At 40.1% G+C, this 27,639-nt stretch overlaps 1 protein-coding gene across 1 annotated transcript; it reads right to left on the bottom strand.

Annotated features, from left to right (window-relative positions):
- Positions 1–10,424: 10,424 nt before the first annotated feature.
- On the bottom strand, positions 10,425–23,168 carry IFIT5 (interferon induced protein with tetratricopeptide repeats 5). The gene is made up of 2 exons (XM_058697124.1): positions 22,831–23,168; positions 10,425–13,425 (listed from the first exon to the last, which is right to left on the bottom strand). Exons 1-2 carry the CDS (start codon positions 22,833–22,835, stop codon positions 11,982–11,984), a joined length of 1,449 nt encoding a protein of 482 aa, XP_058553107.1. The 5' UTR covers positions 22,836–23,168; the 3' UTR covers positions 10,425–11,981.
- Positions 23,169–27,639: the final 4,471 nt, after the last annotated feature.

Genomic DNA, 27,639 nt, shown 5'->3' with positions numbered 1-27,639 from the left:
ATTTTCAGGGAATGGGGTTATATACTTCGATGTTCACTTCTCAACTCTGAAAAGGAACCATTTAGGGGAGCCTGGCTGGCTCAGCAGAAGAGCATGTGACTCTTGATCTTGGGGTCATGAGTTCAAGCCCCACGTTGAGTGTAGAGATTACTTAAATAAATGAAAACTTAAATAAGTAAAAAGGAATCATTTTGTAAGTTTTCTATCTTAAAGGGTCCACAGCTTCCGGAAGTTTTTTGTTGGTTTGGTTTTGTTTTGACATGTTATACGGTACTGCCATCTGCTGGAATTATGAGACCACCTCCCAGAATTTGCTGACTCCTCCAATTATAGCTCAATTGGACAAGGACAGCCTTCAAATAAACATTGACGTTTATTATTGTTTCCTTCTCCTCCAGCCCCCAGTTCCCTGCTCATTACCCATCCCACGTGTATCTTGCAGCACACATAAATACAGGTATAAAGATGCTATGTTGTATTTTTCAGCATTTTGATTGTCTAGGTCAGTTTTCTGTGTGGAATATCAAAGTTAATATGAACGATGGTTTTTGATTGATTTGACTAAGGATAGCAATTGGTAAATGTAATGTAGAAGAACTGTTTCCTGAGTCTTCTTGTCTTCCTTAGGAATCCAGATTGCCATTCTGGGTCCCCTTACCAGTCCCCTACTAATATGTTAATTGTTTTGATATGAGTTAATGAAGTGTTAGAGTGTGAGACACAGAATCTCAAACACCTATCAGAAGTCAAATTTTGAGAAATGTTGAAACCAAGTGATATAGAGGAGTGTATTGTGTCAATTTGGAAACGCAAAACATCATGTTTATTGTATTGTACACAAATTACGAGATTCAGGGATTGGATTTCCTTAAAAATGTGTAATTCCTATGAAATTGTGAGGAGATGCTATTTGTGTATAACAACAATTGCTTTCAAAGGGAAGTATATTTCTGTTAAAGACCCTTTTATTGAACTAAGCAACTTGATGAGTTTGGCTACGTGTAAGTGGGTCTGTGGATGAGGATGAGTTAGAACTGAATTGCTGTTTAAGAACAATGGACGAATTGGTTCTTATTTCAGAGGGAGAAGAGAGAAAGGGAAGAGGTGAGGCCCAGAATCGTGGAAAGAGGCAGGGTCATCAAGAAATGGTTGAGGGTGTTTCCTTCTTCTCCCTGTCCCTCAATCCCTCTCACATTCCTTTCCTTACTTCTTTCTCTACCCTGTCCCTCTTTCCCTCCTTTCTGTCAAAAAAAGGGGGGATTATCTAATATTAAATTTTAAGTTGTAGATTCTTTCCTCCTGAACCCTCAATGAAGTGTTGTTTTTTTTTTCAATTTTTTTTTTTAACGTTTATTTATTTTTGAGACAGAGAGAGACACACCATGAACGGGGGAGGGGCAGAGAGAGAGGGAGACACAGAATCAGAAACAGGCTCCAGGCTCCGAGCCATCAGCCCAGAGCCTGACGCAGGGCTCGAACTCACGGACCGCGAGATCGTGACCTGAGCTGAAGTCGGACGTTTAACCGACTGAGCCACCCAGGCGCCCTCAATGAAGTGTTTTTATATACAAATGATATATAAGTGGTTTATATATTTTTTGGATTTGTTTTAGTTCTTATGTTGTTGTTTGTGTGTTTTGGTGAGATTGGCACATAAGGTTGCTGGAATTAATGTGATGTGAAGAAGGAAAGTCATGCGAAGCTACTCTTACACTAAATCAATGTTCAGTGGAATTAGGGCTCAGAGCCACTTTCCAAAATCCACAGCTTGGAGGCCCAAGGCAAACCCAGGCCATCTTAAAGGGGAGGTGGTCCTAGCCTACCTCTGGTTGTTACATTTTTACAGCACTCTCCTTCCCTGCCTTCTTGTGCTGCTCTCTGCACTGGGAGAAGGTTCTGACTCTGGTTGGTGTGGAAGACGTATCCTTTCTCCCAAGGACGAAGGACTGGGTGTCCTGGCTTCTAACTGTCTACTGGTTCTCCAGCCTTCCAAAGTAGGTTCATTCCAAATCTCTGTTTTCCAACATCTACCTGGAGATAGGCCTCTCCCTTAGATTGAGTTCCTTGATTTCTTAAAGCCATTCTTTGGAGTTTGAGAGCAGCTTTGAATCCCAGCATCAAAGGCAGCTAATGCGAACAACCAGTTCTTCTCTATTCATAATTCCATCCGGGGAGTTTTCGGACCCTATGTAAAACAGTGTTGGGTGACCTATGATTGTAGAATGTCTGACCTTGGTGTGATCCTCTACAGAGGATCGGAGCCTGGAGCCTGTTTCTGATGCTACAGCATTTTCCTACAGTCTCTGTAAAAATTGGTCCTATCTTCCCACATCCTTCATTACCAATTTTAAGACTATCTTGAAAACACTATATAGTGGTTAAGTGCTAGATTCTAGAACCAGACATTTAGGGTGTGAATCCCTTTTCCACCTCTTCTTAGCTGTGTGATCGTGGGCTAACTTAATTTCTCCAAATTTCAGTTTATTCACATGCAAAGGAAGGAATAAAAATGCTATCTGTAGGGATTTAGTGAGGATTTTATAAGTTTAATACATGTAATGTACTTAGAACAGCCCCTGGTACATAGTGTGTACTAAGTAAGAGTTAGCCGTGATTATTCATGAGTCACCAGCATCTACAGATGTGGCTAAACTGGCATTCCCTTTTTCTTAGGGCTTTGCTCCAGTCTGATGGTTAGTTAGGGACATGTATAGAAGGAACTCATCAGTAGGCTGACATCTGAACTTTTGCATTTCCTCTCTTTCTTTCTTTACCTTTACTCCCTTTTACCCCGGGTGTAGGAATGGAAGAAGCTTAGACAGAAACAGCTTTTCCTGAAGAAGCGGAAAGGCCAGTATGTTCAGTGTTTTCAGTATTCAATCCAAATGACACCAATCCATGCTTGTCCTTCAGAGTTTATCTGTGAGGCGTCTATGTCCTGTCATGAGATACGGCTTCCCCAAAACTTACACATCTCACCTTATTTCATTGCTTACTCTGCCTAGGTGCCAACATGAAAGGAGATATTGAGAATTCTAGTTCATCACTTATAAAGACCTCTAGGTTCAGAGCAGATATGGGAATACATACATGGCATTTCTGTGCATGTTTCTAGTAATTAGATGCTGTTTTTTAATTCATTTGTAGTGAATGGCAACAAATGCTTAATGAACAAACTTATTTTAGGAAACATGAAACTTCCAGAGAAGGTGGTAGTTTTGTTTGGTGTAGGATGAGGGGTATGTGGCGTGATCACAGAGAAAGAAGAAGCTAAGGAGAAGAAACCACATCTCAAAGATGCAGAGAACCTTGGCTAAGAAGAGAATTGGAGAGGCACGAGAGCCTTGGTCCTGGGGGAGAAGTGGGGAAGAAGAGAGGAGGAAATGTCAGAGTAGAGAGGTAAGTGATAAAAGGTGTGGCCATTGAATATAAAATAACTCTGTTGTTCTGTGGGGAGGGAGAGAGGAAGGTCAGGTTTAGGGGAGGAGTCCATCCTAACCTACAGTGGGTGCCTGTGGTGGGCTTACAATGCTATTTCTTGATCTATTTAATGTAGACTTTATTGATTGCCTGCTGTGTTAAGAGAGGACTTAATTATTGAATTTGAAGAACTCCTATTCCAATTCTTCACAGCTTTGAGACAGTTATGGCTCAATTCTTAGTTACTTTATCAATTAGTTTTATAATGTACAATAAAATATTTAAACCTTTATTTCTTCTGTCAGGTTGTAACTCAATGTCTTGACTTCCCTTTTTGCAAGATAAGGTCTTTTTTTTTTTTTTTTTTTTTTTGGTTTCTACCCTCCCCTAACCTCATTCCCCCTTTCTTTTCCAACTCAAAAATTACAAGGTTAGAAAGATTATGTTCTGTTCTTTAACCATATTACTGATCCAAAAAGTTGAAAAGCATTTAATATTAGGTAAACATGATTTACTCGACAGCCAGTTAGAGTCATCTAATTGTATTTCTTTCAATAGGTGAGTTAATTTGACCTCCAAAAGCATAGGATGGAATACAAAATCCTAGGACTTTGAATACAAAACATAGGATTGAATACAGAAAATTCATTAGGGAAACACGTGTGAGAGAAAATGGACTGGAGCAAAGAGAGGCTGGAGAGCCATCTGACTGTGATTCATGTCTGTCTCCAAGTGTAGGAGAGAGAGAAGGAAGAAAAGTTGGGCAGAAGCATCTTAGAGTACAGTATAGGTTTGGTTTGTTTAAAGATTTTATTTTTTAATCTCTACACCGAACGTGGGGCTCAAACTCACAACCCCGAGATCAAGAGTCACATGCTCCACCAACTGAGCTAGCCAGGTGCCCCAGGGTACAGTAGAGTTTTAAGTAAAATTTGGCAAGGCTGATCGAGAATCCTTGAGCCGAAGTCATCTGTCAGAGGAGTTGTGCGTCTCCCAGGTCAGGGCCCGAGTTGGTGTCCCTGCCATGGCAGCAAGAATGGCCTCAGTGCAAATTCAATAATGGATGTCAGTGTATAGCAGATGGGACCCTCAAGTCTCCATGTAGCTGGCGATCTTAGAGGTGCTTCTCATGGCCACCACACTAGGGTTACAATGTTATTGCCCCTGAACTATTCAGAGGAAACTATTCTAATTGTGAAGGCCAAATAGATTTTCATTTCTTATAATCCACCAATTATACCAAAGCATGCTACATTTTCATTTGTTTTACATTTCTTTCATGTTCTTTAATCTCATCAATAAACACATATCATAAAAGAACCATCCTTGGGCCTGCTTGTGTTGTGGTTGATATCATACAGGCATAGGCATATCATGGCCAAACTGTCAAAGTTTAATTGGTATAACAAATGTTACTGATTATAGGTAGAAACTGTCAAACAGTGAAGAGTGTTGCTGAACCAGGAGCAAGGAGAAGAAATCGTAGTCCATAACTTGTGAGATCTTAAGTGACATCACCAACTAGGATCCCAACTTTCTTATCAATATGTTTGGTTAGAGCAGGGTCCTCCTCGTTCCAAAGTTCTGTGGGTCTATGCAGTTTTTCTTGAACTGTGGTAATTTGCATCTTGGACTTTTAGAAAAGAATATTGCCTGGTTTTATTGTCATTGAAAGTCCAGCAGAGGGAATGTGATCAACTGCTAAAGTCAGCTCTGCACCCAGAGAGGACAGAAAATGTTTTGTTTTGTTTTTTATTTATTTATTTTTATTTATTTATTTTTTTTAATTTTTTTTTAACGTTTATTTATTTTGGAGACAGAGAGAGACAGAGCATGAACGGGGGAGGGTCAGAGAGAGAGGGAGACACAGAATCCGAAACAGGCTCCAGGCTCCGAGCTGTCAGCACAGAGCCCGACGCGGGGCTCGAACTCACGGACCACGAGATCATGACCTGAGCCGAAGTCAGCCGCCTAACCGACTGAGCCACCCAGGCGCCCCTTGTTTTGTTTTTTAATGTTTACTTACTTTTGAGAGAGAGAGAGAGAGAGAGAGAGAGAGAGAGAGAGAGAGCAGAGAGAGAGAGAGGGAGACAGAGGATCCAAAGTGGGCTCTGTGTTGTTAACGTGGGGCTCAAACTCAGGAACTGTGAGATCATGACCTGAGCCAAAGTCAGATCCTTGACCAACTGAGCCACCCAGGTGCCCCCAGAAAATGTTTAAAGCTCCATTACTCTGAAGCTGGTTTTCCTGCCAGCTGATTTGCCTGTTGAAAGGGTTTATCTCAGCTTTTGTGAGGCTTGTAGCATAGCTTTAGTGCTGAACAAAACAGCTTCCAAGAGCTCCTTCCATCTCGGAGAGAAGCATTTCTGTCTTCCTGAAGGGGCAAATTACCTGAAATCAATTACAGTCACTTTCCTTGAGCATATTTTTTGGTTTGTCTAATAGGCAAAGAAATAAACTCAGGCCCAATAATTCTGGACTTTATCAGGCCAAATGATGAGCTTATCTAACTAGTCTGATTTTAGACCCATTTCACAGGCTTTGAGTCAACTAGTAAGGCCAGCTTTCAGAGGTGGGGACAAAAACTATGGAATTCAATTTAGGCAACTTTTATTAGACCTAGTATATACCAAGCACTGTGTTATATACTGAGAAAGTCAAATAAAAGCAAGATACTTGAGGAAATCTAGGATCCCCAGAATTAAGTCTATTAGCCTAATTAATTTTATTCTCTGTTTATGTTTTCCATATTGTAGACCAGAGGCTCTCAAACTTTGCAGTACGATAATTTCACCCAGGGAACTTAAAAATCATACTGTCAATTTAGTCAGCCTCTGAGGTGGGACCCACACACCAATAGTTTAACTTCTCAGGTGATTCCAATGTGTAGCCAAATTTGATGAACAGTTTTATACACTCCTACCTGACAGCAGTGTTGTTATTAGTTGGGAGCTTGCAGAATCTCAGACCTTCTGTGACATCTACAGAATCAGTATCTACCTAACAAAATGCCCAAGTTATTTGCAAGCACATTAAAGTTTGGTAAGTGTTGCAGTAGGCCATGTTTCCCAAAGACTTCTGCGCATAAGGCAGCTCTTGTTTGCTGATTTCTAAAAACAAGTTAGATGAAATGAATACTCTTTTCTATGACTCACTGTCCCAATGGCCCCTGAATATGAGAGTTTTCTGAATTAGGTGGCAAATGTTGGAGTTACTATGTACTTTAAGGTAAAAGAACAGGATGGCTCCATAGTTCATACTGAGGTCCCAGAGAAAGGCCATGAGGAGGAGGAAAGAGAGAGCTGATCCTGAAAATCCAATTTCGCAGTGGAAAGGGCTAAGGTATATACGCACGTGAGAGAGAAGGAGAGATGGAAACTTTTAGTGGGCAACTCTGATGGATTTTGAAGAGACTCTTAATATAATTGATGAGGCAGAATTTTGGGAAGAGATTCAAGGTAATCCTAGGTTATCTGATTCTACTTTAGCTGATGTGGCTCCAGAATTCTAAGTTAGGCTGACATTCTGAGGCAAGACCCTTCCCAAACCCGACTGATCATTATTCTTGCTTTTCCTTCAGTTATTTCCCCTAACCTCTTTATTTGGAGAGCTTGCACATAACAGGTTGAGAATTGTGTCTAAATTTGGACTGTTAACTTTCACCTAATACATATACAGTTGCCCTTAGGATTTCTAGTTGCAAATGAAATGCATAGGATATAGAACAAGGCCACCCACCAGTGGTGTTGTAGGCTGTAATAGCCATTTCCCTACCTGGCTAATCCTCAGGATCACTTTGGGTGCTTTGTAAATATGTAAACTTCCAGATCTCACCCCTAGAGGTTCAAGTTTAGTAGTCTGTGGGGGGAACCTAGGAATTTTATTATTTTTTTTTAATTTTTTTTTTTTATGTTTTATTTTATTTTTGAGACAGAGACAGAGCATGAGTGGGGGAGGGTTAGAGAGAGAGGGAGACACAGAATCCGAAGCAGGCTCCAGGCTCTGAGCCGTCAGCACAGAGCCTGACGCGGGGCTCGAACTCACCGACGGTGAGATCGTGACCTGGGCCGAAGTCGGAAGCGCAACCGACTGAGCCACCCAGGCGCCCCTAGGAATTTTATTTTTAAAAAGCTTAATCAGTGACTCTAATTTAGGGTTAGGGTTGTGAACCACTGATACGATGGAGAGAGACTACAAATTTAGGTTGGGTCTGGTTTTAAGTCCTAGTCTCATCACTTAGTAGCTTAGTAATATAGATAGATTAGATAGATAGATAGATGATGGATAGAGAATATATTCTCTGTCCTTATTTTCCATATTTTAGGCCAGAGGCTCTCAAACTTTGCAGTACAATAATTTCACCTAGGGAACTTAAAAACCGTAATGCTAATTTAGTATATATCTCACGTATGTAATCTGTTTGGGCTTTGATGTCCAGATACTTCCATGCCCACTCTTATTCTCTACTTTTGTCACCTTGAATTTGAACTAGTCATGTTCAAGACCTGGAGACCTCACAGCAGCTGGTGAATAATAAGCTGGTGATGGCCCTTTCAAGGGCTGCTCAGCTTTACTGGATATAGTTTATTCAATTAACACAGTCCATAATGCCTCTGGTTGTTTTATTTTTTGAAGTTGTCTGAATTACAGTTGGTAGCCATCACTACAGTGTGAGTTTGACTTCTTCCTTTCCTCCATCTTCCATACACCACCCCCTTACCAGGCTGCCCTCTATGATGCCAAGGTGGAGTGCAGATCTGAAGGAATAAAGAAGAGGATTAAGAGAACCAGAATAAGGAGACACAGCACTTGGGATCCCATCAGAAAGTTTACTGGGGGCTTCAGTGATAAGAATGACTGTAACTCCTTTCCAAAATATTTTACTTGCTACCGAGAAATGTATGGAGTGGAGTTAGAAGGTATTAATTTGAATCTATATACCCATGGTGTTTTGGCTGTCAGTATCCACTACCAATTTTCCTGAAAATTTCACCCCTGCAGCTTGCAATCCATATGCTTCTAGGGGAGTCCATTTTCTCCCCATTCTTCGTTCAGGGTCAGCTATGTGTCTCAGGCCTAACTAATGAGCATAACTTCCTCCCTGGCCATGATGACTGATTTGAGAATGGCACATCACTTAAGGCAGTCCTATCAGAGAGCAAAGCTAGACTTCTTAAGCGGCTGGGAGAGCAAATACACTCTTTTCCACTGCATTGGGATAAGAGTACATGCAGCAGCCATCTTAGTATCACAAAGATGGAGCTTTCTCAGAATGGAGCCAAATCTGATCAGAGCTGAGTAGAGTGATTATGTCTTGGTCACACCTCTTAAGATTAGGTCTTGCTTGAAAACAAGATTTATTTCTGCTACTATTTTAAAGACAAGTTAGGATTCCATTATCTGTTGTTATTTGCAATGACTAGCATTTTATACATATACTTTTCCTCAACTTTTTAAAGAGGTATGGGTTATCTGAATTGAAGTGCTGAATGCTACCAAGTGACATAAAGCACTTTTAAAAGCCAAATGCTCAGGTATAGGATATGAAAAACATACCTTTAAATGGCATGGGTGGAAAAACCTACACATGGGTAGATACCAAGGAGATATTTTGGTTGGGGCCACATTAATAGGAGTATAGTTCATAGAAAAAAGAAAGGATCATCCTACTATAGTCCTAAAACCTCAGTTTGGGTATTAAGTTAAACTCTGAGCACAAACCATTAGCAAAGGATAAAGACAATTTGGAGAGAACTAAAACTGACCATGATGGAGATGGGGGTGGGCTGAAAGAAAATAGCATGCTTAACTTAAAGAATTCTTAGGGGACAGAGAGCAATTGTCTTCAAATACTTTTAGACATATATAGTAGACACTTGGTTTTTGGCTACTCAGCATCACTTGACTTACAATAATAGCCACTGATATGTATTTGGTGACTTGTCCCCTCAAATTTATCTGAACCTAGTACTGCCCCTAGACTATTAAATAGCCATTACATTCCCATTTTTGCTTAGGTCAGTTTGAGCTAGGTTTTATGCCACCTGCAATCAAGAGTTTTGATACAAAATGTCACCTCTAAAAAGGATTAGATCTTTGCCCCTAAAGACAGACCAAAATGTATATACTTCAGGCCAAAAGTATGCAGTTAAATGGAAGGAACAGATTTCTAAGATTAGCACTATCTGAAGATGAAATTATCATTTAGGAAGATAATTCAAGCTCCAAGTTTTGATGGTTAATTGGTAAAGGTGAATGAACTCTGAGGTCTTTTTAAAACCTAAGACTCTATGAAATTATCTCTAAATAGTTTTAATTTTTAGGAAGGCAAGCCCAAAATTAGTGACAAAACTTACAGTTATTAGAAGCATACTAATTTTAGTTCAGTGTTTTATAGAGTTGTATTTTTCATATACCAATTTTATACTTTCTTGGTGTTTATGACTTCTTATATGTTGGTATGTTATAATATCTAGTGAATTTTATTTTTTTTAGAGTGAGCATGAGAGAAAGGGGCAGGGGGAGAGACAGAGAGAGAGAGAGAGATAGGGAAAGAATCTTAAGCAGGCTCCACACTCACTGTGGAGTCCCACGTGGGACTCTATCTCATGACCCTGGGATCCTGACCTGAGGCAAAATCAAGAGTCAGATGCTCAGCTGACTGAGCCACCCAAGCGCCCCTCTAGTGAATTTTAAAGTCACTTAATAGACTCTAAGTATTTAAATAGAGGCTTATAGTTGTGTCATTGTTTTGATATCATAACTGTATTACATTGTGTGCAAATTCCTTACTTGGGAATATAACCTTAATCACATTATTCCCAGTGGGGGAAAATGACTTGCTGCAAAATAAAATATTTGCTGCAGAGTGTAACACAAGCTTCTACTGATAGGTCAGGACTTCAGTCCCAAGTTTCTGAAATACTTAAGTAAAGATCATTCCCTTCCCATTCTTCTTTCTTGAATAAGCAAATGAGCAAAATAAACAAAAACAGCAGGGGCTGAAGTAAAACAAACATTTTTAAAAATTTAATTTATGAAATACATTGTAGTATGGATGTATGTTTGAATATGCATTGAAAAAATATCTGGAAGGATACATATTAAATTGTTAACAGATTACCATGGGGGCATAGAATTAGGGAAGGGTGAGGGGAGTGCTCTTATTTTAAATTCATATGCTTCTGCTAAGTTTGAAATTTTACAGTGAGAATTCATTACTTTTATAATAATCAAAACCATAACAGGAAAAAAAATTTAAAAAGTAACAAAAAGTAAAAAACACACAAACATATATACAGTAGTTTTAAGAGCTACAGTAGAGGTATGGAGAATTAAATCACATGGCACACTTTCCCACTAATACTGTGGTGGTAAATATAATTGTGTAGTCCATAATCAAAGAAGCAACATTAGAGATGCTACTTTTAGCAATATCCCAATTAACAATGTCCCCTGGGATAAGCGCCCTTAAGCAGTGACCCTTCAAGATGGATATTAAAACTGAAAGGATCTATAGGAAAACATGTCAATCTGAAAACTTTAGACAAAAGAAAAAGATTCACAGAAGTAACTTTAGAATACTAAAATAGTGAACCAAAGACCAGAAATTGGGGGTATGAGAATGATCCAGTCCAGACCAAAATCCAAATCACTGAAATCTTGGTAATCTAGGGATGTATGTTAGGGACATCTATTTTACCCATTTGTCTATCATTTCTCCCAATTTCCTAATTAGTCTGCTTTCAAGCTTAACGATTTTAACCTAAAAATTCTGCAATTTTAATGTGAAAGATTAAAATTAATTTCATCTAGATTAGTTTAAGTTCATTCTTCTAGTTAAAAGAACCAGAGAAACTTGAGATATGATTTTCCATTCATTTTTTTTCTCACAACTATTTCTAGCTACTTAATGAACATTCTGGGAGAGAATGCTTGTGATTTCTCATGGGTCCCTTAGTTCTGTATTTAAAGAAATTTTTTTTCCTGTTCTAGATTTTTCTCCTTTTATTAAAGTCACCATAGATAACAAGTTTTTTATTATTATGAACATTTTTCTTTCACCAAAGAGGATTCTTTAGGTGACTATCAGGTTCTCAAAGTGAGAACATCTGTAACTGAAGGGTTCATCTTCTGCAAGCTACACAGTTAAAAGCTTAACTAATATAATTCTGCTGAAAGAATATTCCTGACCTAGGTGTCAAGCGTTTATGCAGAATTATACTCACTGTGTGAATAATATGGGAAATTTGATAAAATTTAATAAAAACTTATTATAAATAACAAAGATAAAGGGTATAAAGTCATAATGACCAAACCATTTTTAAGAGTTATAAGAGCTGAAATGTTTGTTTCTCAAAGGATTATATGAATTTAAAAGAGAAGAAAACAGCAAAAAGATTCATCATTACGTATATAAAATAGTATTTAGCATAATGCTTAGTACATAATAATCATTCAAAAGAATTGGCTCTATAATGAACAATGGATTAAAATAATAAACAAAAAATACAACCCAAAATGGAGACAAAAGCTTATAACTAATCTCCTAGAGTATGTATTTAAATAGAAAGTCGAAGTTCACAGAGAGCAGTAATGAATTCTGCATTTTCTGGATCTACCTTTTGGGCCCTCTCATAGTACTCAGCAGCTTGCCTCTTTTCTCCTTCCAGCTTGTAAACAAACCCTAGGGCACTTAAACTCTGCACATCTGAAGCATTGTGACCAAGTCTCTTGATAGCTAATTTCTTCAGAGCACTTGTCAATTTGGTGCGTAAGGACGACCGGTCTTTGACCTTTAAGGCTTCTAAATAATGGTGGATAGCAGTACTTTCTGATTTGCGGTGAAATTCCTGAAAGCGGCCATAGTGATAGTGGATCTGATGTTTGTGATCATCAGTTATGTTCTCCAGACGAAGGGCTTTCTGGAAAATGTCTTCAGCATTGCTATACTGGCCTCCCTCAGCATACATATTGGCCAGATCCGTGTAGGCAAATGCAAACATAGAGTCTCTTTCCACAGCTGCTTTGAAATGAGATATAGCAGATGTAATTAGCTCATCAACTTTTAGTTTATCCTTTCCTTTAGGTCTGTTGCGCGTGGCCTTCTTGATTTGGATCATTTGTGCCCTATAGCAAAGTCCCATCTGGTGATGCAGGAAAGAAGAGGTTGGTGTCACCTCCAAGGCCTTTTTCAAAAGTTCAAGAGCTTTGTCCCAGGAATTTTTTCTCCTGTAGAATTTGGCTGCATAACGAAGGACATAAGGTTGGGATGATATTTGGTCCAGGATTTCTTCAATATACCTTTCCCCTTCAGCTTCTGCATGTACATCTTGAAGCTTTAGTGCCAGAAAAACTTTAATGTAGGAGTTATCTGGGTTCAGGGTAACAGCTTTCCTCAGAGGACCCAGAGAAAAGCTCTTTATAGACCCCTCTCTGTCAGAATCATCCAGCCGATACACTGTGATGGCATAGCCAATGTTAAATTCTGGATTGTCAGGTTCCACTTCCAAAGCCTTCTCAAAAGCTGCTTTAGCCTTTTGGTAATACTTTCCTCCAAATTTCAAGAGTGCCCACCCTTTTTCACAGTCAATCTCAGGACGCTCCAACTTGTAGTTAGAAGGACTAGACAATTTCTTACAAACGTTTGCTATCTTGTCTATATACTTCTGAGCTTCTTTGAGCTGGTCCATGTGATAATATACCCAGGCATAGTTTCCCCAAGTGACCAGACTTCGTATTTCCTCTTTGTCTGAATGTTCTCGCCGGATTATTTCTTCTGCTTGTTCCAAGCATTCTAGGGCATCTTGATTTTGGCCTTTTAGGTGTTTCACATAGGCCAATAGGTTATAAAGAGTGAGTCTGGATTTTGTGGTAAGAAATTCAAGCTGTTGCCCAATTGTATCTTCCACATCAAACAGGTCAATGTCTTCCTTAAGTAAATTCCATGTAAAGTGACATTCTAACTCCAACAGAAGGGCCTTCAAGGAGTCCTTAGGAATTTCACTGCAAAGATAAAATCCTTTTTAACTTTGAAGAAATAAAGGAAATAATCAATCTTTAAACCTTAAATACTGTTTTTTGCTTAACAACACTTCTATCTTTTATTTGATCTTACAGTTCAAGCACTAGTCCCCTACAACTTTATACTAATTTCCTTGGTGTAGAGTTAAAGTCTAGAAATATTCTCATTATTTATTGCAAAAGCAGCTCTGGAGAGATGTCAGGGTTTTCTATGTCACAGAATATATATTTCCTTTGGCAGTCACTAACCCACCAGTACCTCCAATTTTTACAAAAGGGAATTTAAAATGTTTTTATTTAATTGCCTTAAAAATTAAGAATAATAACTATATACACAGTCAATAATTAATATAAAAATTACATGTCCGTATTATGAGTAGGAAGGGGGAGAAGAGGAGGTGAGAAATAAGAAAAAGAGGCACACTGGAGGAGACACAGAAGCCATACCAATGCATCATTTTTGTGAAAGAAGGAAGGACGAGAAGGAGAGAAAGACGAAGGAAAGGAAGGAAACCCCACAGAGAGAAAAGTCACAGAAACACACAGTAACTGGTATACCACAAGATGAGGAGAAGCATAAGTTTGAGACAGATAAAAGGAGAGTAACAGATATTTCCAAATAGATGGGGAAAAGGCAAAAGGAAATTTAGTAAGCTTAGTAAATTTGATATTAAGTGCTACATCCTTCTGAACTCTGGGGTTGTGGGCAACAATAGCTAATACTTATTATTACCTTATCATCGCCCCTAAAATTCACTTTATAATATTTGTTGAGCTCCCTTTGTGCAAGGCACAGTGGAATATCTGCAGGGCACACTGGAAACACTATCTCTGAAACTAGGAAGATGAAGGGGAAAGGAAGGACAAGGAAATATTTATTCATTACTGAGAACCTTTTATGTGTAAGATTTTCTAGATAACCCTTGGTATGTAACTGCGAACAAGACACAGCCCTGCTTATACAGACCTTGTAAGTAGTCAATTACAACTCAGCATAAAGTTTCTTGCAAGTGACCCAGGAAACATATGTAATCCGATGCTGTGGACATCTGTGGTTTTTACTTGGTAAGGACGCCTCTTTTGGTTTCCATTTCTGGAACATCTCCCTCTACTCTCAGTCTATGTGATTTGAAATGGGCTGTCTACTGCTTAGTCTGGGAAGGCACATGATATTCCAGCCATCGCCTGGTCCCAGGGATTTATTCAGAGATAGTCCAATTAAAATACAATTGTGCTGAAAAGGGACTTTAATAGAACTATCCACCTTCCTTCTAAAAATTTTAAGTTGGCAGAATATAAGCTTAGGTTTGCCGGTGGACATCTTTCCAAACTCGGGGAGAGTCAGCCTGCTTGAGAAAGAATCTAACAGAGAGGAAAGCACAGCTTAGATGGGAAGAAAGAGAAATTGTTCATGACAGTAACTAGTTTTGCCTGGATCACCTCGTCTACTCTGGACTTCTATTTACTTAAGGAAATAACCTCTCTCTGTCTGCTTAAGCCACTCTGAATTAGGTTTCTACTGTCTGCAACTAATTAATATTTCTGGCTTTATTCATTTGTTTTGCTGATAGTGGTGGTGTGGCAGTCAGGAAAGACTTTCTAAATCTACTATTAACTATAATTAAGAAATGTACAGAAAATAAATTCCTTAAGTCTTCTCTCAAAGACGAAAATGCCCTAATTATGGGATGAACAGTATACAGGGCATGTGTGTGTGAATGTATGTTTATTTCCCTTTCTGATGCACACAGAATCCTCCACCCACTTGTATGTGAAATATATAGTTATATAAATGTCTTTGGGAATTATAGTAATAGTGCCCTCAAAACATTTATTGACCACCTCATGTCATATATGCCAGGCAATATTCTAGTTGTATGGATATAGCAGTGAACAAGTTAGAAAATGGCCCTTTCTTCATGGCAATGCCATTCTGGGAGAGGAAGGAACAAAATGAGTTGATGGAAAACAAATATTTAAACAAATCAATATGAAAACAAACGGACACTATAATTCCAGATAGTAGTAAGTGTTAATTAAGCTAAGAAAAAAAAAATCAGAGTAATGGGATTAAGGGTTTTGGTGGTTGGGGGAGTACTTCCATTATAATTGTGAATGAATAGCCTTTTTGAAAAGGGCAATTTGAAGTTAGAGTTTTTTTAAAAAAATCCCCCTGGCTGCTCTGAGGAGAATGGACAATCAAGGATCAAGAGAGGAAGTTGGGAAACTGATAGGGAAATTATTTATTCAACCAAGATGTACTAAGAGCCTACAATGTAGAGGGCACTGTTCTAAGTGTTGGGATACACCCGTTAACAAAAGAGAAAAAACAACCTGACTTCATGTAGCTTATAATAGATAGGGCAGTGGTGTGTACCAAGAAAAGACAAAAAAATAAATGGAAAAAAATAAATGAAAGTATAGAGTATGTGAGATGGTAATAAAAAGAAAAATAAAGCCGAAAGGGTGGTGGTGGGGGAATGGAAAGTTGGCAGGGGTTCTGAGAAGTGGTTAAAATTTAAAGAACACGGCCAGAGCAAATCTCCCTAAAGGAGACATGAAAGAAGCTGTAGAGAAAATCCAAGGAGAGATGATGCAAGCTTACACTGTGGTTGCAGTATGGGGTTAGTGAGGACTGGACTGGTTATATTTGAGGCAGAGTTGACAGGTCTTTCTGATGGACTGGGTGTAGGGAGGGCCATAAGGAAAAGAGGAAATGCAGGATGATGCCTATGCTTTTGACTTCAGGAAGTAAGTTGATAAATCAAGAGGACTATCTGGAAATATTAATTTTGAGATGTCTATTACACACTCAAGTGAAGATACCAAGTATGAAGTTGGATATTAATAAGGGAAAATACCAGGAACAAGGAGTGAAGTTAGAACTATAGATGTAAAATTGGGAGTCATCAACATGCAGATGAACTTTAAAACCACAATATCTAGAATGAAATTACCTGAGGAGTGAGCATAGACAGAGAAGGTCAAAAACTAAGCTGCAGGACACTCTAAATGAAGCAGAGTAGAATGACCAGGAAAGGAGGCCAAGAAAGAATAATCAGTGAGGGAGCTGGAAAACTAAGAAACCTAGTATCAATGAAAGCCTAAGGAAGAAAATGTTTATTTTGAGAAAGAGAGATCAATATTCAAGTGTACAATGATTCTAAGAGATTGAGTAGTCGAGGACAGACAGGAGATCACAGTTTTAGCAGGAGTAAAGCTGTGGAGGACCATGTTAAGTGTTTCACTAGAATGGTAGGGATGAAAATATTACTGGAGTGGGTTGAGGGGATAATGCAAGGTAAAGAAGTGGATATGGGGAATACAGGCCACTCTTATCAAGGAATTTTGCTATGAAGGAAGTAGAGAAATAGAGCTATATCTGGAAGGAAGGTAGGAGGCTGAGGGAATCGTCAAAATAATTTTTACTCACAATATTTTTAATAACTTAATGATATACCAATAGGAATGATCCAGTAGTAAGGGAGAAAATGATGCTTGGGGGAGACAGGTGAGGATAACTGCAAGAAAGATAGAACATGACGCAGAAGCAAAGCTATAAATTGTTAATATTCAAATCTTTATCTCCAGTCTCAAACTCCTAACCATGTCATCCAGCCCTTGACTAGTTCTCTGGCCTCATTTTGTACAACTTTCCTCCCACTCACTGCACTCCAGCCATACAGTCCTTTAAAAAAATTTGTTACTTCTTCTGCGAAGTACGTATCTACCTAAGGGTATCTGCATGTACTTTTTATTCCCACATTCTGTGAACTTTTCCTAAGAGGGTTCTAGGGCTTACTTATTCTCACAATTCTGGTCTTGGCTCAAATGTCAGCGCTTTAAAGAGTGGTACCCCTAATCACCTTAGCTAAAGCTGCACCCCCACCTTGCCAGTCATCCTAAAGTCTAGTCTATCATATTTCCCTTTCTGTAGAGCACTTACATCAATATTTGGTGGGGGGTGAGAAGGATGAGAAGAATGCTTTAAATCACATATGGTGGGGCGCCTGGGTGGCTCAGTTGGTTAAGTGTATGACTCTTGATTTTGGCTCAGGTCATAATCTCATATGCCAGGCTAGTGCTGGGTGTAGAGTCTGCTTAAGATTCTCTCTCTTCCTCTGCCCCTCCTCTGCCTGTGCATGCATGTTCTCTCTCTCAAAAAAACCCAAAAAATATGAGATTGAGGTTTTAAATGGAATCAGACAGAGTCTTTAGGAACTGGAAAGGGGCTGTCCTAATAGCAAAAAGTAACAGAAGAGTTAGAGAACTGAATTAATTGCACATTAGCAGTAGTGATTGGAAAAATAAAACCATTTCATATTTATAACTTAAATACTACTCCATGAATTGTTTTCCAATTTTTATAAATACTAAATGTAAACATAAATAATTGACTTAATATTATATTTAGGGGGCATTTAAGTTTATAATTAATTAATAAAATTGAATATACAGGTCTCATATTTTAGCATATGTAGTAGGTTCTACACCAGAGCTTTCCAAAAGAACTTCCTGCAATGATGGAAATGTTCTTATGTGTGCTGTATAATATGACACACTGGCCACATGTGGCCACTGATTACTTGAAATGTTACTAGTACAGGTAAGGAATCTAATTTTTTATTTACTTTTAATTAATTACAATAACCACATATATGACTAATGGCTACTATATGGGATGGGAGAGTTAGAGACACTGGGCCTATAGGGCTTAACAGATAAAAAGATTTCAAGCCCAACAGGTTAGAGCTTTCCTTTAACTTGAAATTTCTGCTATTTATTCAAGGTGAAGAGCTAAATTAAATGACAGACAAGGACATATTTAAAAAAAACAACTTAAACAAAGGACCTGGGCTCACTGCAGATTCAGTTTGTTAGTATGAATGTTATATTATTTATAACATACTATCTAGAATCAGATGAGTACTCAAAACAAAACAAAAAACCCCTGAAGCTGGGGCTCCTGGGTGGCTCAGTCGGTTGAGCATCCAACTCTTGATTTCGGTTCAGGTGAGTTCGAGCCCTGAATCTGGCTCTGCAATGACAGTGCAGAGATGCTTGAGATTCTCTCTCTCACTCTCTCTTCCCCTCTCCCTATGATCTCTTTCTTTCTCAAGGTGAATGGATAAACTTAAAAAAAAAAAAAAAAAGCAAATACAGAAACATTAAAAAAAAAAAAAAGAAAACAACAACCCTGGTTTACTATATTCCAGGCAGTGTGCCAAGCACTTTATACGAATTATATGTAATTTTTCTAAGAATCTTTTATTATTTTCCCAATTTTATGGATGAAGACAGGGAGATAAGAGTTTAAAATATGTTTCCAAGGTTACACATCTATCAACTGGCTGAGCCCAGATTCAAACCTAGTTCTGCCTGACTGAAAAGCTAATGCCTTTCGACCATAATGGTATACTACTTCTTTAATATAAAAATTAGAGGTTGTTTACAAAGAGCTTGCTTTAAAATATGTGATATATACAATGTATTTAAAATTCACTTTGCCTCAGGAGGACCTACAAAAATAAAAATAAAAATAAAGGGATTTTAGAGAGCAGCTTAAAGAGCAGGTAAGAGGTCTATGTGGCTGCCCATTAGAAAGGATATGCCAGATATTTACTTAAAGTTCTCAGGTTAAGAAAACAATGGTTTCAAATATGAACCCTCATTCTAAAGTCACAACATTGTACATTGCTGCAGTTGTTTTAGATGAACTATTTCTCGCCAGGACTTGCTGTGCACAGTGCTTTAGATAAGGAGTGGCAGAGAGATTTACTTAAGGATGATTAGTGATTCTCTCAAACAACAAAAAAGCTGGGTAAAAATATTTTAAAAATGAACCAGGGGTGCCTGGGTGGCTCAGTCAGTCGAGCGTTCTACTTTGGCTCAGGAGTTGGGCTCTGTGCTGACAGCTCAGAGCCTGGAGCCTGCTTTGGATTCTGTGTCTCCCTCTTGCTCTGTCTCTCTCTTTCAAAAATAAAGATTAAAACATTTTTTTGAAATGGTGCAAAGGAAGGGCAAAACTCTTAGTTATCAAGATCCAATTATCATCATTATTAAGAGAAGTGAATTAAAATATTTTTTTTCCCACAATTCAAGACTTTCTAACATAGACCTAATGATCTTCCAATATATTTCTTTGATCTCTGATCTTTTTCCTAAATTCCAAACTTAATGACTTTTTATTCACATCTTCAGTTAGAAGTTCAACTGGCATCTCAGGAGCACCTGGATGGCTCAGTCAAGCATCCAACTTTGGCTCAGGTCATGATCTCACAGATGTGAGTTCAAGCCCCTGGTTGGGGTCTGTGCTGACAGCTCAGAGCCTGTATCCTGCTTCTGATTCTGTGTCTCCCTCTCTCACTCCCCTTACCCCGCTCACACTCTGTCTTTCTCTCTCAAAAATAAATAAACATTAAAAAAAATAAACATTAAAAATAAACATCAACTGGCATCTCAAATAAACATAGCCAATCCAGAAATCTGGATTCCTCGAGCCTGCTCCTCAGAACCTCATCTTTTTTGGCACCTCTTAGTTCCACAGGCCAAATAATCTAGGAGAAAGCTGATTTCTCTTCTTCCCTCAACCTCTCATCCAATACAACAGGAAGTCCTGTTAATTCTATCACCCAGATACATCTCAAATCCATCCACTTTTCACCATTTCTACTCCATTTCTTCCTAGTCTAAACCACAATCATCTTTCCTTTGAGATGGAGCAAATATCTGGTCTCCCAGCGTTGGCTCTTGATCCCCTCAGAGTACTAATAAACTTTTGAAAACGTGAACCAGATATGTCAGTCTCATGCTTAAAATCTCCCAATGGCTTCCCAACACCTTTAAAAATTAATCCAGCCCTTGTCATGTCCTAGAAGTCCCTAAAGGACTTGGTATTATCTATCTGTCCAACCTTTTCTCCTCCTACTTTCCTCCTCATTCACTGTTTTAGACATATTGACCTTCTTCCTCTCTCAAACATATCAAATTCAAGGACTTTTATCCCTGTTGTGTTTATTCTTGCAATGTTCTGCTCCTAAGTCTTTACATGACAAGTTCTTTCCTGTAACTCAGTTCCAACATTCCCTACCCAGGAGGCCACCTGTGGCAGATCTAAAATAGCACCCTCCATTCTAGATCACTTTCTTAGCCCATTACACTATTTTATTTTCCTTGTAGCTCTTAACACTTTCTGAATTGATCTATTGTTTATCTATTTCCCCCATTAAAGGCAATTTTTTTTAAATGTTTATTTATTTTTGACAGACAGAGACATGGCACGAGTTGGGGAGGGGCAGAGAGAGGAAGACACAGAATCTGAAGCAGGCTCCAAGTTCTCAGCTGTCAGCACAGAGCCCGATGTGGGGCTCAAACCCACCAGCCTGTGAGATCATGACCTGAGCCGAAGCCAGATGCTCAGCCAATTGAGCCACCCAGGCGCCCCTATTTCCCCCATTTTAAATTAAGCCCCATAATAGGGACCTTGTTCTGATTTTTGTATCTTTCACTACTGTGTCCCTGGAATCTATTATTCCAGGCAATTAACAGAAGCTCAATAAATATTTGTTGAATGAACGTAGTTACATGCTGGCAACTTCTGGCACGTCCAGCCCAGAGGTATAGGCGATCAGCATAACAAGTACCTGGATTCCAGAGGAGGGAATTCTTACTAGTTCTTCGCTTCCTGCTAATGGCTCCAAACTTTTCTCCCACTGCAGTTCTCCCTATCCCTCTTGTCTTTATATCTTGGCATACTCTCTGTCTGGCTCCATGTTTTGATTCTGAAAATAACTTTTGGACTATTTCCTATGGCCCTGACTGGGAAACCTGGTATGGCTGTCCCGTGGTAGTTTGTTCCTTACTCTGGTGTAACTGCACCAGACTCAGAGGCAAGACATCTCCTTAACAGCCTGCCCAGATGGGTGACAAACGGGCTAACCAGCCCCCTGTCCATCCACAGAGTAAAATGAACATCTGCTTTTGTTGTAAAGGTTTACACCAGCCCTGCTCAAGAACGATAAGGAGGGCTGCCTCAGGTAATTCGAATGTGGTTGTGAGATCTCAATGGGCTATTCAGTCACTGAAGTGCCTTGCCCAGGCTCTGGAATTTATGCACAACTTGATGCCTCGAGAAATGTTATTTTTTAAACTGTGCTTAATTTTTAAATTCAGTCTCTGGGAGGCTGGCAGAGAGAGGCTATTGTGTCTGAAAAGGCAACATTTATCTTTAGGCAATTTGGGGCTTTTTCTCAGGAAGAAGCAGTCTTTCATCGTCCTTGGGAGAAAGTCCCCACTGGGGTCCACCCCTCTTCCAGCCCATCCTGCATACACATACAGAGCACCCCCCCCTTTCCTCCTCGTTTCTTCAGGCACCTTCCTGATACCTCCCTCCCTTGTTACAGATGTGAGAAGCGAGGCACTTATTAAATTTCTTTTTTACTTAAAATAATAGTAAACATTTGCAAATATTAGGTACTACGCCGTGCATTAAGCCCACAGGCCTAAGCTTTGGATGCCAGTAATTTGCACAGATAAGGAACAGACTCAGAGCGTGGAAGCAACTTTGCTTTGGGTCACCCAACTAGTAGATGTTCAGAGTCAGGATTGAGAAGAAAGGGCTTTCAGCTTCAGGAGCCCCAAATCTCATCCGTCAACTTATTAACTGCTTCACTCATCACGCACCGGGCAGGGTGCCAGCCCCCGGGGATACGAAACGGGAGAGAAAAGGACCCCACCACCAAAAGGCAGTAAAGGAGACAGACGAAGACACCCCCGTAAAATAGCGGATTGGGGGGAACAATAAGAATCTGGACGCGGCACAAAAGCAGCTCCCAGGAAGGGAAGGACTCAGACCCAGAATCGGAAAGGCAAAATGGCAGTAGTAGACCTAGGTGACAACTGCAGGGCTGCGGCCAAACCGCGTCTGTCCACCTCGGGGGGAATGGCAGCTGCGGTCCTGGGAAGGGGAGGAAGGCGACGGGCCTCAGGAGACGCGTGCCACGTAGAAGCCGCCCGGGAACGGCCCAGGGGCGGACGACAACCAAGCACGGCCGTCGCCGCCGCGGAGAAAAGCCGCAGGGAGGGCACAGGCTCCCAGGGCGCGTCGCCTGGCTCCCCGACCCGACAGTCCTGACCGCGGACGCCCTGGAGGGTCGGAGCTCCCGGGAAGCGCGCGCGGTCACCCTCCCCGCCAGGCCCGACTCCAGACGCCCGGGACCGGGACAGGGCTCTCGGGGAGCGCTCCGAACACGACGCCCGGCTGCAGGGCGCAAGGGGCTCGGCCCCCGGCAGGGCCGTGCCGCTAAGCTGGCAACGGGATGAAAGAAAAACACCGGCTTGAAACAAAGGCCTACGCAGTCTGAGAGCAGAAGCGGGGAAAGCCCTCACCTCATGGTGGCTGGGCGCTGCGGGCCGTCCGGGAGGGGGAGAGGGGCGGCTGTCCCCTCGGGCTTTCTCCTCAGGACTGGGCTCCCCAGCTGCCGAGCGGCGGGACGCGCGCGGGCGGGCGTGTGCGCGTGCGCGGGGAGTGCGGGCGGGCGGCGCGCGCTTCCCGCGGGGCGTCGGCGGCGCGAGGTCGCTGCCCAGGCGTGGGCTTTGTTAAACGCAGGACCCGAGCGGGAAAAGGAAACCGAAAAGTGAATCTGATCCCGGACTAGGCGGAGTCCAGTTCCAGGAAACGGAAACTTATGCGAGAGCTGAGTGGGGCCCCAACGGGGCTGAGGAACCCAGGGTGGGGGTGGGGGGCACGTTTACGGACCTCGCGGTGGTTCGGTGTGGAATTTGCAGCTGGCCCCTTGGACTTTGGGCTCTCCCCTGTCTCGCTGAGCCTGCGTGGCGCTCGAGCAACCTCATTTATTTTTAAATAAAACGCCAGGAAATCGTTCAGCATTATTTTTGTCGTGAGGGTGGCAGCGATGCTCTTTCCAGCTTCTCGCATCCTAAACTGAAACTGAAGCCCCTGCTTCCAGTCTTGATTCAAACAAACAAACAAACAAACAAAACAGGTGCAGTGCTGTGCACCCGTGCCATTATTTCCGTTGGGCAAATTTAAAGAGATTTGGGGGGCAAAATGCATATACATTTAAAAAGTTGATAGGTATTGCAGAATACCTTCGCAAAGAGGTTTATACACCTCCACTCACAGTTGTGTGAGAGTGCCTGCTTTCTGTGCCTTTGCCAACCGTGCTCCGTATAATAAGATTCATAAAGATGGGGGTGGTATTGGTAGTCTAAGCAGAAAATGCCAAATACCCATAAACCAAAATTTTTGCTCCTCTTGGATTTATTCGTTCATTCATTCAACAAGTTATATTGAACAACTGCTAAGAACCATTGTTCAAGGCACTGTCAATATAGCAATGATGAAGATAGAGGACCTAGCTTTATGGAAGTTATCTTCTAGTATGGGAGATAGAAATAATAAAGAACAAATAAAATATTATATACCAGATGGTGCTATGGAGAAAAAGCATAGAGACGTTTTGACTCCAGGGTGATTTCTGCTAGTATAAATATGTTCATAAGGGCCGGTTTCATTGAGAAAGTCACAATTGAGCAAAAATCCGAGGTGGGTGAAGAAGTGAACACTGTAGATATGGAGCTAGAGAAGAATATTCCAGACATGGGAAACACTAAGTGCAAATCGCTTGAGGTGGGAGCATACTTGGCATGCATGGATGGTGTGGTTGGAGTGGTGAGAACAAGGAAAAAATCATAAGAATATAGATCAGAGAGGTAATGTGGTGGGCCTGAAGGCTATTGTAATCTTTATCTTAAGTGGGAAGCCACATTTTAGAAAAAGTACTGAAAGGGTTTTTTTTTCTTCCAATTTTTAATTTAAATTCTAGTTAGTTAACATGTAGTGGGATATTGGTTTCAGGAGCAGAATTCAGTGATTCATCACTTACATACAACACCCAGTGATCATTATAACAAGTGCCCTCCTTAATCCCCATCACCCGTTTAGCCCTTCCCCCAGCCACCTCCCTCCATCAACCCTCAGTTTGTTCTGTTATGATTTGCCTCCCTCTCTCTTTTTTTTCTGCTCCCATATGTTCATCTGTTTTGTTTCCTAAATTCCACATATGAGTGAAACCATATGGTATTTGTATTTCTCTGACTGACTTATTTTGCTTAGCATAGTATATACTCTAGCTCCATCCACATTGTTGCAAATGGGAAGCTTTCATCCTTTTATGATGGCTGAGTAATATTCCTGTGTGTGTGTGTGTGTGTGTGTGTGTGTGTGTGTGTGTACATACATACCACCTCTTCTCTATCCATTCATCAGTTGATGGATGTTTGGGTTCTCTCCATAGGTTAGCTATTGTTGACAATGCTGCTATAAACATCGGGGTGCATGTGCCACTTCAAATCTGTATTTTTGTATCCTCTGGTAAATACTTAGTAATGCAATTCCTGGATCATAGGGTAGTTCTATTTCTAACTTTTTGAGGAATCTCCCTACTGTGTTCCAGAGTTTGCATTCCCACCAACAGTGCAAGAGGGTTCCCTTTCTCTGCAACCTTGCCAACATCTGTTGTTTCTTGTGTTGTTAATTTTAGCCATTCTGGCAGGTGTAAGGTGGTATCTCGTTGTGGTTTTGATCTCCTGATGAGGAGTGATGTTGAGCATCTTTTCATGTGTCTGTTAGTCACCTGGATGTCTTCTTTGTGAAAATGACTATTTGTGTCTTCTGCTGCCCATTTCTTAACTGGACTGTTTGTTTTTTAGATGTTGAGCTGGATAAGTTCTTTATAGATTTTGGATACTAACCCTTTATCAGATGTCATTTGCAAATGTCTTCTCCCATTCCCTAGGCTGCCTTTTAGTTTTGATTGTTTCCTTCGTGGTGCAGAAGATTTTTATCTTGATGAGGTCCCAATAGTTCATTTTTGCTTTTGTTTCCCTTGCCTCTGGCAACACGTCTAGTAAGAAGTGGCTACATCCACTGGTGGATGGAAGGTAGAAGGTTGGAAGGTGGAAGAGGTTGCTGCCTATGTTCTCTTCTAGGATTTTTGATGGTTTCCTGTCTCACATTTAGATCTCTCATCTATTTTGAATTTATGTGTATGGTGTAAGAAAGTTGCCTAGTTTCATTCTTCTGCATGTTGCTGTCCAGTTTCCCCAACATCATTTGTTGAAGAGACTGCTTTTTTTCATTGGATATTCTTTACTGTTTTGTTGAATGTTAGTTGACCATATAGTTGTGGGTCCATTTCTGGGTTTTCTATTCTGTTACATTCATCCATGTGTCTGTTTTTGTGCCAGTACCATAACTGTCTGATGATTACAACTTTGTAATATAGCTTGAGGTTCAAAATCGTGATGCCTCCAGCTTTGCTTCTCTTTTTCAGGATTGTTTTGGCTATTTGGTGTCATTTTGGGTTTCAAATAAACGTTAGGACTGTTTGTTCTAGCTCTGTGAAAAATGCTGGGGGTATTTTGATAGGGATTCCATTAAATGTGTAGATTGCTTTGGATAGTATAGACATTTAAAAGATGTTGGTTCTTCCAATCCATGAGCATGGAATGCTTTTCCATTTCCTTGTGTCTTCTTCAATTTCTTTCATAAGTGTTCTATAGTTTTCAGAGTATAGATCTTTTACCTCTTTAGTTAGGTTACTAAGCATCTTATTGTTTTAGGTGCAGTTATAAATGGGATCAATTCCTTGATTTCTTTTTCTGCTTCATTACTGATGTATGGAAATATAATAGATTTCTGTACTTTGATTTTATATCTGTGACTTTGCTGAATTCATCTGTTAGTTCTAGCAAATTTTTACTGGAGTCTTTTGGGTTTTCTACATAGAATACCATGTCATTTGCAATTAGTGAAAGTTTGGACTATAAACATTGGGGTTCATGTGCCCCTTTGAAACAGCACACCTGTATCCCTTGGATAAATACCTAGTAGTGCAATTGCTGGGTCATAGGGTAATTCTATTTTTAATTTTTTGAGGAATCTCCATACTATTTTCCAGAGTGACTGCACCAGTTTGCATTCCCACCAGTAATGCAAAAGGGCTCCTCTTTCTTCACGTTCTCGCCAACATCTGTTGTTGCCTGCGTTGCTAATTTTAGTCATTCTGACAGGTGTGAGGTGGTATCCCATTGTGGTTTTGATCTTATTTTCCTGATGATGAATGATATTGAGCATTTTTTCATGTATCTGTTAGCCATCTGGATGTCTTCTTTGGAAGAGTGTCTATTCACGTCTTTTGCCCATTTCTTCACTGGATTCTTTGTTTTTTGGGTGTTGAATTTGATAAGTTCTTTATAGATTTTGTGGATACTGACCCTTTATCTGGTATGTCATTTGCAAATATCTTCTCCCATTGCGTTGGTTGCCTTTTAGTTTTGCTGATTGTTTCCTTCACTGTGCAGAAGCTTTTTATCTTGATGAGGTCCCAATTGTTCATTTTTGCTTTTGTTTCTCTTGCTTCTGGAGACATATCAAATAAGAAGTTGCTGCAGCCAAGGTCAAAGAGGTTGTTGCCTGTTTTCTCCTCTAGGATTTTGATGGCTTCCTGTCTTATGTTTAGGTCTTTCATCCATTTTGAGTTTATTTTTGTGTATAGTGTAAGAAAGTGGTCCAGGTTCATTCTTCTGGATGTTGCTGTCCAGTTTTCCTAACACCAGTTGCTGAAGAGATTGTCTTTTTTTCCATTGGATATTCTTTCCTGCTTTGTCAAAGATTAGTTGGCCATATATTTGTGGGTCCATTTCTGGGTTCTCTATTCTGTTCCATTGATCTATGTGTCTATTTTTGTGCCAGTACCATACTGTCTTGATGAGTACAGCTTTGTAATACAGCTTGAAGTCCCGAATTGTGATGCCTCCAGTTTTGGTTTTCTTTTTTGGGATTGCTTTGGCTATTCAGGGTCTTTTCTGGTTCCATACAAATTTTAGGATTGTTTGTTCTAACTCTGTGAAGAATGCTGGTGTTATTTTGATAGCGATTGCACTGAATGTGTAGATTGCTTTGGGTAGTATTGATATTTTAACAATATTTGTTCTTACAATTCATGAGCATGGAATGTTTTTCCATTTTGTGTGTGTGTGTGTGTGTGTGTGTGTGTGTGTGTGTGTGTCTTCTTCAATTTCTTTCATATGCTTTCTATAGTTTTCAGTGTATAGATCTTCACCTCTTTGGTTAGGTTTATTTCTAGGTATTTTATGGTTTTTGGTGCTATT

This window comes from Neofelis nebulosa, chromosome 13 (genome assembly GCF_028018385.1).
Source record: "Neofelis nebulosa isolate mNeoNeb1 chromosome 13, mNeoNeb1.pri, whole genome shotgun sequence".
Classification (NCBI taxonomy): Eukaryota; Metazoa; Chordata; class Mammalia; order Carnivora; family Felidae; genus Neofelis; species Neofelis nebulosa.
The sequence above is the reverse complement of the archived record's forward strand: the minus strand, read 5'-3'. Positions and strand labels throughout refer to the sequence as shown.